The sequence below is a fragment of the Eurosta solidaginis genome, chromosome 1, assembly GCF_040869045.1.
Source record: "Eurosta solidaginis isolate ZX-2024a chromosome 1, ASM4086904v1, whole genome shotgun sequence".
NCBI classification, from domain to species: Eukaryota; Metazoa; Arthropoda; class Insecta; order Diptera; family Tephritidae; genus Eurosta; species Eurosta solidaginis.
This window is the reverse complement of record NC_090319.1, coordinates 346,011,576-346,031,511: the sequence shown is the minus strand read 5'-3', so window position 1 is coordinate 346,031,511 and position 19,936 is coordinate 346,011,576. Positions and strand designations below refer to the sequence as shown.

The 19,936-nt window shown below is 34.3% G+C and overlaps 1 protein-coding gene across 5 annotated transcripts in view; it reads right to left on the bottom strand.

Moving 5' to 3' along the window:
• The window catches only part of Sfxn1-3 (Sideroflexin-1-3), a 33,143-nt gene continuing 13,207 nt past the window's right edge, over positions 1 to 19,936 (bottom strand). For all 5 annotated transcript variants that reach the window (XM_067762513.1, XM_067762512.1, XM_067762510.1 and 2 more), the window contains exons 3-8: positions 17,982 to 18,099; positions 11,889 to 11,964; positions 7,256 to 7,341; positions 1,605 to 1,732; positions 1,378 to 1,535; positions 1 to 1,324 (exon numbers count right to left, since the gene is read on the bottom strand). In XM_067762513.1, the coding sequence (XP_067618614.1) occupies positions 1,238 to 1,324; positions 1,378 to 1,535; positions 1,605 to 1,732; positions 7,256 to 7,341; positions 11,889 to 11,964; positions 17,982 to 18,099 (653 nt within the window). In that variant the 3' untranslated portion in view covers positions 1 to 1,237. The remainder of the gene's footprint in view (positions 1,325 to 1,377; positions 1,536 to 1,604; positions 1,733 to 7,255; positions 7,342 to 11,888; positions 11,965 to 17,981; positions 18,100 to 19,936) is intronic.

The window sequence follows — 19,936 nt, the reverse complement described above, 5'->3', positions numbered from 1 at the left end:
TCGGTTCAAAAATAATATTTATTTTAAAATATATTTATGTTAAACTTTATAATAGCTACGGATTGATATATTTTATAAGCTTTTTAATTTGGAATATATTTAAAACACAAAATCTACACCACTTCGAGTTGTACATGAGAAAGCGTCATATAAAAATAAGAAGAGGCAATTGTAAATGAGAAACCGTAATATGGAAATGAGAATAATTACTTGTAAATGGGAGAGCACCAGTTGGAAATAAGATTTGTATATTGTAAATTAGATTAGTAATAAATTAGAAAGCGTCAAATGTAAAAGCGGAAACGTCTCATGAAAATGAGAATAGTTAATTGTAAATCCGAAAGCATCACTTCGATATGAGAAGAGTTATTTGTATTTGAAAATAATCAGTTAGAAAAGAGAAAGCGTCAGACAAAGAAGAAAGCATAAGCAAAGCGCGATATCAATGTCTGGAATGTCGTCGATCGACCGACATAGGGTCCGTTTAGCATGAGTGCATGTGCTGCTTCAGTAAGGTTAGTTTGTCAACGATCGGAGGAGTAGGTGAACGATTTAAGCAACGCAATTTTGGTGGCCATGTAGAATTCGAGAATCGAGTTAGCCTTTTTTCGCACTATGCTTGCCAATGTTTATCTCCATCGAAACTATTCTTAATTACAATTAATGTTTTCGAGTTTTCAATTAACGCTTTGCCATTTACAAGTGCTTATTCTCATTTCCATATGACGCTTTCGAAATTTCATTTGACGCTTTCATATTTAGAAGTGACTACTCTCATATCGAAGTGCCGTTTTCGCATTTACACCTGACTATCCTCATTTACAACTGGAAATGGTGTAGTTAACATTTTCAAACAATTATGAATATATATTTGTAAATTATTAATTAAAAGCTATATAGTGAAATGTATTTGATTTCTGAAATGAGGTATTTGTGTACAATTTTCAAATCGTTGCTATGGAAACGCTACGCTATATTAAGTCATGTCTGTCATGTGAAGCCTTGCAGGGACCTAATTTAAACTTAACGTATAAGAACTAAACTAAAATATAAATATTAGCACACTTGCGGTTTGAAACATACATACATACATGGAAGATAAATGCCATTTTTTTAAACTTGTTTTCAACAAAATTTTCACAGTTAACATTCTCGATAAACTAATTGGAATATTATTGTATTATTGTCCTTTTTAGAAACGACAGTTAAATTTTTGCGTGCAATTCGCAATTTTGGCTTACAAGCCCTTATTGAACCAAACTTCTTTAAGCTCGGGATTATGTTTTTTGATAGCTTGTTGTACTTCTGCTTCCAAACGTTCCACCTAAAATGTCAAGTGTAAAAGATTTTAAAGTAAATTTTTTTTAGTCAACTTACGCCAATCGATGCCCGCTGACTAAAGAATGCACATCCCAAGGGAGTAGCAAAGATAAGCACAAAACCACAGAATAGCGTCTGGATGGGTGCACTAGCCTTGGGAAAGCGTTTTAAGAGACCACGTTTTTCCAGCGATTGAATCAATATAGGTGTTAGAACTGTAAAAAAAAAATATTAGAATTACATACTTAGAATTGCTTTTGAAATAAGTAAGTATAATCACTTACCCATTCCAGGAGCGGCCATGGCAATTCGACTAGCCACAACAGCTGTTATACCAACAGCAGCGGCTTTTCTTGAAACTCCCAATTCATTGTTTTGCTCATCCAACAAAGTAACGCCATTTTTCAGCTCTCTATAATAAAATAAAAGTTTAATTTTAGGTATTTACTTAAATATGTAAGTATATTAGACTCTGACGAAAGAAAAAGTTGCTCCTGTATTTGAAGGTTATGGTGAAAGTTTCTGCAAAGCGAAACCAAAAACTTTGCATGCTTCCAAAAGTAGCAGAAATGCACTTTTCATTTATTATTAAAAGCTTTTACCTACTTTCATTTGGCTGTTGTCTGTAATCAAATCTTGCAAGTTAAATTTTATACACTTCCCGGTGTCCGATTGAGCTGAAATTTTGCACCCGTGTTTAATTCCGATGACAATACAATTTTACTTTGCGAGAATTCGATAAATTATTCGATAACAGGGTTATCGGTAAAGATTTGTATTCACAAGGGAATAAAAGCCCAAGTTCTCAAGAACGCAGGTAACTTCGCTTTGTTTGTGTATGCAACAAACATAGAAGTTAGGCTGTTATCACTAAATGTTGCATACTTTTTGTTGCATACTTTTCTGCGCACTTGATTTTGTTTTATAGATTTTTGGCGATGGAACAGAGCAGAGATCTGCAATGAGTAGTTGTTAACTGAACGCGACATAGGCAAAGTCACAATAAAATATGATTTTTAGTTAACACTCGAATAGAAGAACTTGACTGTTCAAAGTTGACTTCGAAGAAACCTTGTAATATTGATGCATTGAAAGAAATGGATAGGATGAGAAACGTTACAAATAACTAAGTAAAGATTACATAACTAATTTAAACAATATTTTACGCTACTAAAAATAAAAAAAATGCATATTTAAATTAAATTTAACAAAAAAGCTTTTCTAAGAACAAGCTCTTTTACTTGTTTATAAAACGAAATAAAAAATAAAAAATAAAATTAAAGAAAAAAAAAACTGTTTTAAAAATAAGCTTTTATTATTGGTTAATAAAATTAACTAAAAAGTAAAAAATAAATTGACTGTGAAGAAATATAACATTTTATGAGTTCATTGTAACCTTTAACAATAATTAGGCTTTTTCGTCTGCGACAGAAAAATTCCATATTGTACATAATTATATATTTTTAACATTAAATCTTTACACCGAAATTATTAAATCTTACAGTTAATATTGTTATGGATTCGCATTTTCGGTGGAAGCAGTAAGTAAGACGGTCGGCATGATGTGGTGGTGCGCAATGGCTAGTCATTGTCGGCTGGGGCGGGTCCTTGCCAACCTTACTGTTCCTGCGCCATAATCAGAAAAAGTTCCTATCATGCCTTTAAAAAAAAACTGACACAGCGCAGAACTAATTCAAAACGCTGGAAATTCTAAACAAAATGACATCCGGTCGAACCGGATGCCACGGACAGACCGTTAAGCAAAATTTAAAAATTCAAAAAAAAAAACTACATTATAACGCAAAAAAAAAAAATCGAACCGGAAACGACCGGTCACTAAAAATACAAAAAAAAACGGCTGAAAAATAAAAATACAAATAAAAGGGCCGAATATATCTTGGGGGCGCCGCGGGTGTTGTTGCGACGCCCGGTGCAGATCCCTCCCTCAAAAGCCATGGCCACCGACGCACCTAATATTTCGGTGGCCCCTTACCTGGTAACCCTACGTGCCTTCTAAATGAGCCAGAACACCAGCATTCCCATTTTATTTACAAAGTTTATTCAATACTCATTTCTATTAACGTATGTATGCTACAAAAAAAAAAATACGATAGTGCAGGTTTCTTAACCAGGGCTACAGCATTGTTGAACTACGACTAGCTATTCACACTATGAAAATGTAGGTAAGTGTGTGTAGTGTATAAAGTGAGAGAAAAAAAATCATCCAACAGTTCACACTTTATTGGGCCGAAATCGAAATCTAATATGAACACTTAAGTCTGGCTAAGTTTGTTCTATTGGGGGTTCTTTTCTTTTCTCTTACTTTTGCTCGTAATATTTCGAGTTATACATATATTTATGTCTCCCCCTTTTTTTTATTTTTTGACAATCGTTATAAACGCTTTGTGTGAAAAAAAATAAATGTAATTAAATGTACTTATGTATAGTAAATATACTACATACAACGTAAGAATTTGGTCGAGTACCCCTTTTCTGTTTTCCATTCACAAAACATATTTTAGGGCTATAAAGTTGGGATACAAATTCCGATAATTGGGGCTCTCTTACAAAATTATTATGTTGTTGTAGTAGAACTTATTTTTGAGTGTAACAAAATATCAAGTTGGTATAACGCATAGTATAATGACACTAACATGTAATATGTACCAAGAAAATTTGTTATAAAAGCAATAAAGATTAAATTTGTATAGCGCTTTGTATTATATGCACGTATATTATTTTCTTCTGGTTGTTCGAACGACATTGCTAGCAATAGTATTTCATATGTATAGATATATATATATATATGTATAGATATATATATATATATATTGTATTTGAATGATATAAGAAAAACGAGCTTAAATCTTCTAGCCAATTCGTGCATTTTTCTAACAATTTATGGTTGAGCTCCGAAAATGGATCGCTAAAACGTTTCACGTGATAAGGACGGCTTATTATCAATAAAATTTATAGAGCTAACTTCAAACATTTTAAAGCGATAAAATATATTATTAAAATGATTTAAAAAAAAGGATGTATGCCCTTTGTTGTAAAGCTAACAATTTCAAGTATTCAATAACAAAATTTGACGAGAAAAATCGACCCTTGTTAAATGGTTCAACCGGACTGTATAAAACCCTCTACTTAGAAGTTTCCTTAAATACCCTGCAAAAAACGCTCTCGTCATTCCACGTCATTGGACTAGTCATTTTACAGTCATAGGTTATATTCATAGTCACATTTGTATGGCCGTGGGTAAGCTTTATGACCAAATTTTTTGTAGGGTAACTATTTTTAAGTCTATACAAGGCTTATACTTACATGGCCGCCAGAGTACGTACCATGGGCCTCTGCCGGCGTGGTTACTGGTGATGTTGATTTTGCCGGTGAAGTTGACGCTGTTGTTGGTTGTGGTGCGCGGTCTTGGGCGCGCTGTGTTGGTACTGTTGGTGGTTGTTGCGCTCTGGTCCGAGGTGATCGAGTGAACCTGGTGACAATAAAACTTCGTGTTTTTTACGACCTGGATGACTTGGTGCTAATTGGGCGTTCGTTGTATTACGCTGCAGCGTACTGCTGGCCCTGGAGGCGGAGGTGGTGCCGGTCGCTGTTCCAAAGGTGGTAGTGTACTTCGCAAACGTAGAGAAAGGGGTTTATCTTCGGATACCAAGGGTTCTCATCACAATTAGTTTAGTGCCGTCTGAATCCGAATCACTAGTACTTTCCTCACTAGGTGTGACTGTGAAACGCCGACCCACTTCAACTGGATATTCTATACGTTGAGTTTGTGTCTACACAACACCACCGTTTTAAGGTTTATTACCACCCAAAATGGACGAGTAGAAAAGAGGTTTGTCGGAATGGACTGTGTCGGTACTTTGCGCTATCGACTCTTTCTAGTTTCTGGGCATTTACCTGGTTGTTCTTTTAGTAGTTGGGTTAAGGAATCGGCCTGCAATTCCTCGTTGCAGTCTTTTGGTTCTTCAACAATACTCGCTTGAATACGTGCACAGCCGGCGAGGGTGTTTTGCGATTAGTTGAATATAGTTGGGGATGTGCAGTTGATGTAAGCAATAAAGTTAATGAAGCAGTATCGGTGCTTGACGCCTTTGCTGCAGAAGTTGTGCCAATAGATGTTACACGATCCTTTTGTATAATCGCAGGGCCGCCAAAAATTAGGCTGAAGCAAATCACATATCTTTCCACCAAATTCCAAGAATTAACGGAAGAAACACACGTTCTGTTATTCTAAGCTTTCATAAATTTAGTGACTTTCAAACGACCTTCCCGTTTGTATAACGGCTTCTTCGAGAGTTTTTTTCTTTTCTTTTCTTCTCTCAATGTCTGAATTGGTTTTTCTTTTCGCCGGAAACTCATGGCAATTTTTTTCGCTAGTGATCGCCGGTCTGTTTTTTTCTTGTTTTCGATACTTTTGTATCGCAACTTTCGCCCCATCACCAGTCACTAGGTGTGTTCGCACGAAAACGCTCCCAAGTGGACCGTAACCGTAGACCATAACAGCAGACCGTAACAATATCACAGTCCTAATTGTTCTAATGAAAGCGTGTTACATTGTGATAGCAAGAAAAGGAGGTCCTAAATGTTCTTAATGATGCCATCAAAATTTAACACGCTTTTATTAGAACAATTAGGACTGTGATATTAACTGTAAGATTTTATAATTTCGGTGTAAAGATTTAATGTTAAAAAAATATAATTATGTACAATATGGAATTTTTTTGTCGCAGACGAAAAAGCCTAATTATCAATTTATTTTTATTTTTTAGTTAATTTTATTAACCAATAATAAAAGCTTATTTTTAAAAAAGTTTTTTTTTTCTTTAATTTTATTTTATTAGGTAACGTGTCACAACGTTGTTTGTGTTTTCTCTAACCACTAACAAACAAACTCTTGTTTAAGCCAGAGCTAGTCAGGTTGGGTTAGGTTGAACTGGCGGGTCCATGAGGACCTCACATAGACTTAATGATTCCTTTTTTGTTCCAAATGGCGTTTGTTTAACGACCAAACTGAAAAACTAGCTGCAGTATAAGCAATTTTCTTCCAGTGTTTCTACTGCTTTGGTTGTGGCCACTTCTACCGTCTTAAAAATGCTACTGTAGGATCAGGTAATTACTAGATCAGCGCAATATACCACAGACCCTGCTCCTTTCACTACTTTGGTACCACGGGTGTACAGCTCTATTGTGGCTCTAAAAGTCCCTTTGAAGCGCAGATACGGAATCAGTTAGTATGTTCGTCCTGTAATTGATGACGCTATACTACTATGGCCGTATGGTCTGTGCTCAAGTTGCCACGAGGCACTCAGCATCATTGCAGTTGTTAACGATATGTTTTTTCGCAACGAGGTGGATAGGTGGAATGTGCAGAAAAGCATACAATGCAGCCGTAGGGCTTGTTTTCAGGGCTCCTGTAGTACCAAGCACTGATAGCTTGAATACACCCTCTAATATTTTGAGGTAGGTGGCTTTCCACCAAACCCCATAGTATAGGATAGAATTTACAATCCCTATATATAATCAATGAGAGAGAGAGTGAGCCATAAACCCCACATACACCCAGAGACGGATCCAGCACGATTTGGGAGGGGGGAAGGCGATTAGGACGATCTTATAGATTATACATACATAAAATCAAAAATTTGTATATGTAATTTAAACAAACTTCTAATTTTCATAAGTTCCAGATCAGAGTGGGGAGGGGGGGGGGGGGGGGGTGGGGCGAGGGGGGCGATCGCCATTGCATACACCCCATTTAGCCCCTTTATTATTTTGACTATGACTATGCGCCCATATATTTTGAAATGCATTCATTCGTTTAAACATAATTTTGGAGCGTGGGTCCGAAATCGTGTTTTTAATTATACACCCTAATATAAATAAATTAATTATACTTACAAAATTCAAAAATACTTACTGCATTCTCATCATCGGCACATTTATGCAATTCGCTGCAGCCACCGCGGCCAACGGCACTAGGCGCCCAATTAGAGGGTTCAAGTTCTTTAACATACATTGATGCAAATGAGCACAAAAATAGCAGCAGCAAGAAGTTGGTGAATAAATTGTAGAAGCGGAAATAAATATAAACAAACCAATTAAGAACCAATTGAAGACTATGAAAAACATATATAATACATATTACTGACGAATGAGTAGGAGTAAAAAACATAACAAAAGCTCCAAATTTATGAAATAAACTTACTTAACACACATATTAGAACATATATACATAATATGACTTAATACCACCCAGAATATCATAACATAGCCTTACAAAGTATAGCATAATATAAGATAATATAAAAAGTAAGATCCGCGAAAAATTCCCGTGCAGGCTGATTACCATTTATAGTCTCCTGACCCTTTAGGACATGCCTGGCGTTGGGAAGGTGAAAATATATTACATGCAATATGCCCAATATCAACTTTGGCGGATACCCTCAATAAGTACATACGTATGTAAATGACTGCGGCCCAAGTTCTTCGGTCCAAGGGAAAGGTCTAGTTACAATAAAGTTGCAAAGCTAATTTGAAACAGTGCTTTAAGATTTCTTCAATTGGAAGCTCGGGCGTATCGTGGGGTGGGTTGAGATCTCGAACGTATGTGGCACTAATTAGAACTCGACTACTGAACAAGATTTTAAATGACAGACTATAACAAATTCAGGTATAGGAGCGGATACTATAAGAGTTGAAATTTTTATAAATCTCCAACTTAGGCCTTCAAAAACTAATTTCCCTGCGACTCAGTCTGCAAGGAGTTAAAAGCATTTTATTGTATTTGCCACATTACCTGAAACCTTCTCGCTTTCTTTTCATCATAATTTCCTCTCGCGACCTTACTCTTACGCTGCTTTTTACTTTTCTTCTTCTTCAACCAAAGAGGATAAATTAAAACAAGAGACGTCAGTCTGCTACTCGTAGTCATTTGCTCGATATTTTCTATGAGGTAGTCGCTGTCTTTGGGGGATAAAATGTTTTCTTTCCAATTTCGCGGGGAATTTGAGTTTATTTTTCCGACTGTATTTAATTAATTAATTAATTCTCTTTCCAAAACTCACAGTTGCCTAAGGTGCCTACACCGCATGGATAAATAGGAGACAATTCAAAAAACTCCCTCATAGAAAACATTTGGCATACATTTTTTTTGATTTCCAGAGAGTTACTAGCCACTCGTAGCAAACTGGTGGATCTTATTATAATTTATCCTCTTTGTTTCAACCACAACTTCTCAGTATGACATTTCCTCGCCTTCGCCCATCCTTTTCTCTGTCTTCCTCTCAATTTTCCCTCTTTATTCTCACCCACTTTCTTTACTTCTCTGGTGGTAGGGTGGTAGCGTGTTCACAAGCAAAGCAGCATGAAAAATTAAGAAAAAAGTTATACAAGGGTTACCCCTCGAAAAGTTTCTCAGTTAAAAGTCACCTGCCTTGCAGATGCCGTTCGAGGTCGTCATAAAACATGTAGGTCCAATCTGGCCAATTTGCAGGGAAAAATTAAAAATTAGCACGACGTTAATCAAAAGATTAACTGGGCCTGAATCTCCTCAGAGGAAAATCGGGGCAAGTATTCATCGTTCGTTTTTTTTTTCAATGTTGGAAAATCCCATGTTCCATGGTCCATTGTCCACGTTTTTCATCGTTCTTTATTTTCTAATCCTGGAAAATCTCACGATCAATTGTCCACGTTGTTGAACCATTTGCTCAATATCTCATTGGCAGTTATTGTCGAGACTCCTATTTTTTTCTGTGATTTTTCACTCATCTCTGCTCCTTCTCCCTTTTATGTCCCTTCCCTTTCTATTCCTCTTGGACTTTTTCTCCACCTCTACCTTCAGTACTTTATCCTCTCGCTTTCCTGCTTCCTGTTCCTTCATTTCTTTTCTAATTCTGTGTGTATAATAACATAACGTAACATAACTTAGCATGGCAGTAAAAAAATTAAAAGCAAACTGTGAAATTATATTAAAAATAAAGCAGTGCATACATACAATTACGTAACTTAAAAAATTTTTGAAATAAAGTTATACATATACATGTATGTATGTATGTTACGGTGGTTCTTATAAATAAAAAAAACGACTTTTTCCAGTCTCACGCCCTCAAACAAAGGCAAAAATATGAGAAAATTTGCTTTTAAATGATTTTAAATTCACATGAAAAACAATGCAAATTTTGAATCTTGTTTCGAAGTAAATTCCACATTTAAAATGCTTTAAAATTTAAAGAAAAACATAATTGGATTCTCCACTTAAAAAGAAATTTTAATTTGTTTTTTCTACGTGGATATGGAACAAAATCATGGAGGTGAAGGATTTAGGTTGGAAACGGCCTTCTCACTACTGTTCCAGAAAATTTAAAATTTTATCTTGGTTTCCGATTAACGTTACTGGTATTCAGTACCAAATTTTAAAAATTTAGTTAAACTCATTTCAATTCAAATTTTATACTACGAAGAATGCTTGAAAATCGTTTCGGGAACGTATTCTAAACACATTAAATTAATTTCAACCGCCGAAAGATATTAAATTTACTATAATTGTTATCTTAACGTTTTCTATGTATATAAAGATGTTATAATAGGTATAAGTATAACAAAGACAAAAAAACTGAAAGCATCATGGAACGGAAATTATTTAAAAGTTGTCCGAATGCGAATTCGTCATACCGTGAACACGTGAAAAACATGCGAAAGCTTTTTTCACTGAAAGCGTAGTTTTCATTAAGAAGCCTTCTGGAAAGTATTTTGACAGATGAATCAGTCGCCATATTTAATTAAAGTGACTAGTACAGTAAAGGTCAATAAAATCAGCTTAAGTAATATAATGGGATGTCGTATTATATTAGTGCGTCATTCCGGGAACGCTGATTTAGAAGCCATCAATACTGAATTCATATCATTCTTAGTATACAAGATGGATAGTCATGGCAGGTAAACCATATAAAAGAAAAAAATTGTTTTATATCATAGCTCGGGCAAAATTCAGCAGAAAAATGGCAGAATCGTCATTTCGGGAACGTGTCACTTCGAAAATGTTCGGCATGAAGAGTTTGATGAAACAAAGATTAAAGTATATATATATATATATATTTTTTTTTTTTGTTTTTTTTTTTTCAATTTTATTCGGGAACTCAATCGTCATTCCGGGAGCCCAAACTAATTCTACTAAAATATAATACTTAACTTAAATTTTGGAAAGTTTTTTGCAATTTCGGTAAAGTGTTGAAGAATCAAAATGTATTTCGAATATTAATTGCATTAGTTTTTGCAAGTGGAACGAAATGATTTTTTTTTTCGCGAGAAACTGAAAATTATAACGTTACAGACATACCAAATTGTCAGTTTATCTAACTAAAAATTTGTTTAATAATGCAGTTTATTTATTTTTTTTTCTTTTTACTGCAACTGAACTTGGTACATACATATATGTTATCGATTTTAGGTATTAGATAAAAAAAAATAATAATCTTTTACATTTTCAATTTCACAAATCGTTTGTTTGTTTTATAAGAAATGCCGTTATGTATATTAGAGCGGGTCAAATAGTATGGATGGATTTTTTCCCATCAGGAGTATAGCAAAAACGTAATCTACAGATGATTCTAAGAAAAATTGCTGAAGACACCATATCTCTAAGTCCGATTGCATATGAATGTAGGGTTTGGCCAAGAAGTCTTCATAGCTTCTTATACAATTATAGGAAATATATCATATTGGGCTTACTTTAAAGGTATTTTACGTACATTTCAGAATCTGTATTAATATCTATAGTGTTTTTGAATTTTAGTACAGATATCAGGCTTAAATTATGAGAAATTAGCCTAAAATGAATTTTAACTACTATATTATCATTTTTAACAAATTTCGCATGGACATTTTTTCTTTACAGCTAAAATAAGTTCAGAATATTTCCAACAAATTTCATTCAGACAGTCTTTCTTTTTTCGAATTTTTATTTTCAAGTGAAATGGCTGCGACCTTGGTCGCCCAAGTAGCTATTTAAAGCCGTTTTGATGATATTTTCAAGTAATAAGCAAACATTTTTTTCTACTAAAACGAATTCGAAAAAAGATAAACCGTCTGAATGAAAGTTGTTGGAAATGTTCTGAACTTATTTTAGTTGCAAAGAAAAAAAATTTTTCAATACAAAATTTGTTAAAAATCATAATATAGTAGTTAAAAGTTCATTTTAAGCTAATTTCTCATAATTTAAGCTGATATCTCTACTAAAATTCAAAAAAACTATAGATATTAATACAGATTCTAAAATGTACGTAAAATACTTTTAAAATAAGCCCAATATGATATTTTTCCTATAATTGTATCAGCAGATATGAAAATTTGTTGGCCAAACCCTACATTCATATGGCAAAATATCTATTTTGCAAAAGTGGGGAACTCAAAATCGGACTTAGAGCTATGGTGTTTTCAGCAATTTTTCTTAGAATCATCTGTGGATTACGTTTTAGCTATACTCCTGATGGGCAAAAAATTTGACCCGCTCTAATGTATATGTATACATATAATAAAATAGTCTTCCAGCTTACCTTCACTATTCTGTTCAGAGACAGTGCTGTAGTCAATGCGCCACCAGTTGCCAAAACATATGATGTAATCAATTGTCTGAAAGAGAAACATCATGATTTACTTAAGTGTACGCCTTAAAAAACTATACTGCTAATATATTTATACCAATTTCACACAGAAAAAGATATAATTTTCTTTAATTAAATAATTAATTTTTCCTTTTCACACAGGGTCACTACCCTCATTAACGAACATCCGTCAGCAGCCCCTAAAAATATTAAGATTTTTATGGAAAATAGAAGAACGGCTCGAGTAGTCTTCATACCGAAAGCTGGAAAAACCAGTCATCTACATCCGAAAGACTACAGGCCTTTTAGTTTGACAACTTTTCTGTTTGCTCAAAACACTAGAGAGATTAATAGATGTGTATATAAAACCAAAAATGAATGTGGAATTTTTCTCTTCAGCACAACATGGTTACACCAAAAGCAAGTCAGTCGATATTGCATTACATGCGACCACCGCATAGAGAACATAGAGAAAGCCAAGGAAAATCTGTAAACAGAGGAACGCCGTAGGGTGGAGTTTTTACCACCATTACTTTTGACGCTGGTTATCAACCAATTGCTTAGGCAGTTCGACGGAGGACCAGTCAAGCTTACGGCATATACAGATGACGTTTCAGTTATCATAAGCGGCAGATGCCTAACAACATTCAGCTCTCTTATGTACCAGGCACTTCGGGATGTACATCCCTGGGCGGAAAAATCAATCTAGTATTATTTACTAAGAAATATAAAGTCCCTATTTGGACAATACCTAAGCTTGGACGGTAGCAAAAAATATCTAGGATTAATCCTAGATTAGTAAGTTGTCGTGGAAACTTCATGTGGAAGAAAGAGCGCAGAAAGCTTCCGCTGATCCTTGGATGCAGGTGGGGCCTATCACCCAAACTCTCTCAATGGGTATTTACGGCAATTGCAAAACCATACTTTACTATGGGGTCCATGTTTATGGGAAAGCCACACAAAAAATTACGTATACCAAAAAACTAGAGAATGTATGCAGATTATCAATTATTAGCATAACGGGAGCCATACATTCTACATAATCCCGTTTGTAGATCTAATGGCCAAAAAAATCGCGTTAGCCACTGCAACAAGGTTTAAGGCCTCGAGGCAGCTTGAGTGCAGGCCTTATGGTTATAGCATTATAGCGCCATCTAATATCGGGCAAACGAAATATATGGTGCCGTGCCTGAGCTTCGAAAGAATTGAGCTTGAGGGTATGCACTATGTATAAAAAAAATAATTATTTTCGCCACCAGTGTTCATGTACATAGTGCACCCGTACTCATTTTTTTATTAAATAAAACTTGTTCAACTGATAAACAAATGTTTAAAATAAATGCACGTGTAGAAGACATATAGCACGCCGCGCCGTGTTTAACAATATGTACAAATTGCATGTGTAAATATATGTACATATTTAGGGTAACATGTGTACATTAGGCTGTCCCAGTAATATATGAAAAGAAAAATAAAATACCTTGAAAAAATTATGGTGGGTCCGCAAGGGGATACTAAATGTTTTCGAAAGGATATTTTCTGCAATTTATAAAAATTTGCGATAATTTCCTCAAACCCGAATTTTTTAGTGAATGGTAGTATCTTTGCTTCTTTTGGTCGTACAGTGCGTATGAATGTTGTTAAAAATGAGGCAGAAATTACGAAAAGCATCTTATCTGAACAGTCGGTTGTATGTGATATATGCTGTATACACGACCAATATCTATAATTTTTTTTTAAAAACATATATACAGAAGCAATTGCTGAAATTTTAAGCTTCTAGCTGATAAATTGATGACGTACATCGGTTATATGCTTCTAATGAATTCCAAAATGTGGCTTAAATATGGGGATATATGCTATAATGGTTCGATACGGTCGGCTCCGAAAAATTTTCATCAAGATATCTCAAAAATTGAGGGACTGGTTTGCGTTCAAACAGATATACGCGCATGGCTAAATTAAACCAGATTGTCATCCTGATCAATTCGGTATACTCATTGGAGGGTCCATGTCTTCTCCTTTAAAGACTTACAATTTTAAGATTCGTGTTAAACTTAATATACCACACTGAAAGAAAAAGACTGGTAAAATTAACCGAAATACTGGTCAATTCAACCGAAATTTCTGTAAATTTTTATCCATCACAACAAGATGTTGAATCAACTGCGCACAAATCGTTGATTCGTAATTGACCGTTTTAGTAGTCAAATTAACAAAAAAAAGTTGTTGCGACAGCTTTGTACGAAAGTACCTATGTTGCGGCATTTGCAAGGCAGATGAGTTTTCACTGAGATCTTTTCATGGCAGAAATAAACTCGGAGTGCTTGCCGAATAGTGCCGAGGGGCGACCCCGCTTAGAAAAATTTTCTTCTAATTGAAAAACCTTATTTCTAAAATTTTTATGTTGCTTTGCCCGGGGTGTGAACCCAGGGTCTTCAGTGTGGTAGGCGGAGCACGCTACCATCACACCACGACGAACGCCATATACATACGTAAATATGTGCATACATATAGTACACAGCATACATAAGTACAAAGTAGAGAGCTCAATGAGCGTAAAATTCTCTTTGAAATTTGCTCATGTATTGACTGTTGATCGCTGTTTAAATGACCAGTGAGATCAGTTGTGTTAACAAAAAAATCAGATTGATTAGGAATCTGTCAATTTTGCAGAATTTTGTTAACTTAAGAGCGACAATTTCTCTTCTGTTGAAATGACTAAACTAATTTGTTCGCTTGACAACGAACTCGGTTGAATTAACCATAATTCGATCAATTTCATCGAATCTCCGTTAAGTCAAGAACACCAGCACCCATTTGTTGATTTTACTAGCACCATTTCTTTCAGTGCATTTCATTTTTATGAGTGCAACTATTATACTTATAATAATACTCAACGGATTACCCACTATATCCGACCCAACAGATACGAAGCGCACATCTGCATGACGCACAGAATCTTTTTGCCGAGACGTTAACTACGAGATCTAAAACTGCTCAGCTACAGAGAAATACTTAGCTAAGTAAAACACGTTTAAGTTAGGTCTAGTATGAAATACAAGAAATTAAGTTCGGAAAATACTTTGTTATAGAGAAACCCCCAGCAGCTCGGAGAGGAAAGAATAGATTTTTTTAATGTTGAAAAGTGCGTCTGAAAAACGAAAGTGCTGGAGTGAGAGTTATAATTTGTACAAAAACTCAAAATTGGTTCTAGGTACATTGTTTCAAGAAAGGAAGTTTAAAATGTCTTTACGGTCGACATACATTTTAAATGGTTCTAAACCACCTTTATAAGAAATACACCAATACCATCCTTACTACACAGACTGTCGATGCATAATTCTTTTGAGTTTTACTATAAAAATAAAAAAAAAAACCTTTTTTTATAGTTTTTCTATTTCGCTCGGAAAATTAGAATTATTTTTTTAGATTTTTATTTCACTTCGAAAATTTCAGTTCTTTTTTTGTTTGAGATACTGTACTATGTATACACCGAAAGAAATCGTAAAATCGTAAAAATAGCAAATCAACAAGTCAGATTTGCTGTTATTAAATTGACAGATATTCAGTCAAGTTGATCGCATTATGGTTAATGCAACGGATTTTTTTGTCTAGAGGAAAAACTTGTATGGTGATTTCAACAAAAGAAAAACTGTTGGTACCAAGTTAACAATATGCTGAAAAAATTACAGATTACAGAGAAATGTCTGAAATATCCACAGCCACTCATATATATTAATACTTTTCACTGGTATTTTTGTGACGCCATTAATAGTTCTGTGGCTTTCAGGCATAACCGAAAAAGTCACTTACAGCTGTTTTCGAGAAAACCAGTTTAATTTTGAAAGTTTTTTTTTTTAAAGTAGCCAACTTTAATGACTTTTTCTTTTATAATATCATTATTTGCGTTGCAGAAGTGGAAATATTAACAAAAAAATCTGTGCCAGGAAAACGCTGAGCTGTTCGGCTATGTCAGTTTTTTCTTTCAGTGTATCCATTGGTTCATATGCTTTTATGACATATGGATATGTACATGTTTCTAACAAACAACTGCGAAAGAAATAAAAATGTTCTGAATAATAAAAAAATAATTTTTATTTTTCGAGCGAAATGGAAAACTAAAAAAATTACGAGTATTTTCCGAGCAAAATAAAATTTTCATATATTTAACCACGTATCTGTTATTTTTGAGTCAAATAAAAAACCCAAAAAGCAACTCTTTATTTCTGAAATATAACAATTATTTTCAAAGTGAAATTAAAAATTCAAGGAATAATTATTATTTTACGGGCGAAAGAAAATGAAAAAGAAAAATAACTGTTATTTTCCGAGTGAATACAAAAAAATTCAAAAAGTGACTCCTATCTTCCGAGTTAAATAAGAAACTCAGAAATAAAATGTTATTTTCCGAGTCTGTACACACAATTTTACAAAAATTGGTGATTATCTGGCGAACGAAATAATAAACTAAAACTAAAATTACACAACTTTCCGATCGAAGTAAAAAATTGAAATATAATATTATTTTGTGAGCGATATAAAAACTAATTTATTTAACAATTTGCGAAAAAACAAAACAACTTCACATCAGGACAGATATTTCGATTAGAGCTTGTAAATTTCACTAGTATGAATGTTGGAGATTTCGAGTTCTACACTCTGCTTGCGAGAATCTAGCTGATGAAGAAGTGAAATTCAGAAACTTGTCCTAGTAACCATCGCCGTATGTAAACTTTGCAATTTTCTCTAATATCAATAACAAAAACAATTGTATAAAGCAATATTAGTTTGTCTTGCTAAATAAATACAGTATAATAGTGAACAGCGGAAGTACTGCTAATAAAAGCACTGCTATAAAAAATCCAATGTTACTAAGCTCTTAAGCGCGCCTATAAATATTCCACACAATTACTATTAAAAAGCATATAGAATTAGTATGTACCTAAGTGGTGAATAAAGGAATAGCAACAAAAAGGCAATACTTAGCAAAGATTTTTGAACATAAAGATGTTGCATGCGCGAACTTCAGTGGAAAGCAGCGGAGCTTCACAAAATTTTGGTAGGTCACACTCATCACACCACAAACTTTAACACTACTTGTAACATAATTTAAGCACACAAAATACTCTGAGTGGAGTTTTAGAGAGTAAAAATTAAAATTCTGAACGAATTAGCTGAATAGAAGGTGTACAAAAAATTGTTAAATAACAAATACAGATAGTGGTAGTTTAACACATTCTGCTGTGGTGAGTGGTGGTGTGATCTACTAGAGTTTTGTGAAGGTCGCTTCACACTATTTTTCGTTCATGCAACATCTCTATTTTAAAATTGTCTCTGTACTTAGAGACGAATTGCAAAGGGAGCAGAGGGGCATTAATATGGCTGAGTGGTTAAAGGTATCTGCCTTTACAATAGTATAAAGTATGAGTGTTGTAGATTTCGGGTTAAATACTCAGCTCCCGAGAAGATGGCTGATGAAGAAGTGAAATTCAGAAACTTGTCCTAGTAATCATCGGCGTTTGTAAACTTTGCAATTTTCTCTAATATCAATAAGAAAAACAATTGTATAAAGTAATATGAGCATGTCTCGCTAATTAAATACAGATAAACATTTTTGTATAACTTTAGGTTATGAAAATTTATAAAGGAGCGTGGTACAAATTGAATAATTTCACGGCGGATAATTGAATCGAACATAGGATATTTATTGAAGTAAGCTAAGCCACAAATTTTCTGTTAAGTCCGAATTAAATAGCAAAATTTTCAGAGGTTTAAATGTGTGGCTCTCCAAAAAATACAAAAAGATCGTGAGAGATCACAAAATATAAATAAAAACTCTGCTCAGTTTCTAACTGAAACAAACTAATGTACGTAGATGCTTAAGCTTATTTAGGCTACACCTATTCATAAAGAATTCTGATAAAAAATGAAAGCGTAAATAGCAAATGAAAACAAAAAAATTAAATATAATAGCTACAAAACATACACAATCACACACAACTATTTAATATTCTCTATATTCAAGATCTTTTACACGCTTACTCTTGTGAGATCGGCGTCGATCCAGAGCGATTTGTATAGTTGACAATGGCATTGAACGTTTGATTCACCCATTGCCAAAATATGACGGCTGGCGTTGTCTTGTAGAATGATAGCATACCTAAAAGAATAAAAAAAGAGCGCAATTATAAACAATACGATATACGATAACGAATAGATATACATTTTTATACTCAGTTGAGCAGAGCTCACAGAATATATTAACTTTGATTGGATAACGGTTGGTTGTACAGGTATAAAGGAATCGAGATAGATATAGACTTCCATATATCAAAATCATCAGTATCGAAAAAAAAAATTGAATGAGCCATGTCCGTCCGTCCGTCCGCCCGTTAACACGATAACTTGAGTAAATTTTGAGGTATCTTGATGAAATTTGGTATGTGGGCACTCATCTCAGATCGCTATTTAAAATGAACGATATCGGACTATAACCACGCCCACTTTTTCGATATCGAAAATTTCGAAAAACCGAAAAAGTGCGATAATTCATTACCAAAGACGGATAAAGCGATGAAACTTGGTAGGTGAGTTGAACTTATGACGCAGAATAGAAAATTAGTAAAATTTGGACAATGGGCGTGGCAATGCACACTTTTAAAAGAAGGTAATTTAAAAGTTTTGCAAGCTGTAATTTGGCAGTCGTTGAAGATATCATGATGAAATTTGGCCGGAACATTACTCCTATTACTATATGTATGCTTAATAAAAATTAGCACAATCGGAGAACGACCACGCCCACATTAAAAAAAAATTTTTTTTAAGTCGAATTTTAACAAAAAATTTAATATCTTTACAGTATATAAATAAATTATGTCAACATTCAACTCCAGAAATGACATGGTGCAACAAAATATAAAAATAAAAGAAAGATTTCAAAATGGGCGTGGCTCCGCCCTTTTTCATTTAATTTGTCTACGATACTTTTAATGCCATAAGTCGAACAAAAATTTTTCAATCCTTGCGAAATTTGGTAGGGGCTTAGATTCTAGGACGATAACTGTTTTCTGTGAAAAAGGGCGAAATCGGTTGAAGCCACGCCCAGTTTTTATACACAGTCGACCGTCTGTCCTTCCGCTCCGCCGTTAAGACGATAACTTGAGCAAAAATTGATATATCTTTACTAAACTAAATTCACGTACTTATCTGAACTCACTTTGTATTGGTATAAAAAATGACCGAAATCCGACTATGAATATGGCCACTTTTTCGATATCGACAATTACGAAAAATGAAAAAAATGCTATAATTCTATACCAAATACGAAAAAAGGGATGAAACATGGTAATTGGATTGGTTTATTGACGCAAAATATAACTTTAGAAAAAAACTTTGTAAAATGGGTGTGACACCTACCATATTAAGTAGAAGAAAATGAAAAAGTTCTGTAGGGCGAAATCAAAAGCCCTTGGAATCTTGGCGGGAATACTGCTCGTGGTGTTACATATATAAATAAATTAGCGGTACCCGACAGATGATGTTCTGGGTCAGCCTGGTCCACATTTTGGTCGATATCTCGAAAACGCATTCACATATACAACTACCATCACTCCCTTTTTAAACCCTCATTAATACCTGTAATTCGATACCCATATCGTATAAAAACATTACAGAGTCACCCCTGGTCCACCTTTATGGCGATATCTCGAAAAGGCGTCCATCTATAGCACTAAGGCCCACTCCCTTTTAAAATACTCATTATCACCTTTAGTTTGATACCCATGTCGTACAAACAAATTCTAGAGTCCCCCCTGGTCTACCTTTATGGCGATATCTCGAAAAGGCGTTCACTTACAGAACTAAGGCCCACGCCCTTTTAAAATACTCATTATCACCTTTCATTTGATACCCATATCGTACAAACAAATTCTAGAGTCACCCCTGGTCCACCCTTATGACGATATCTAGAAAAGTCGGCCACCTATAGAACTAAGGCC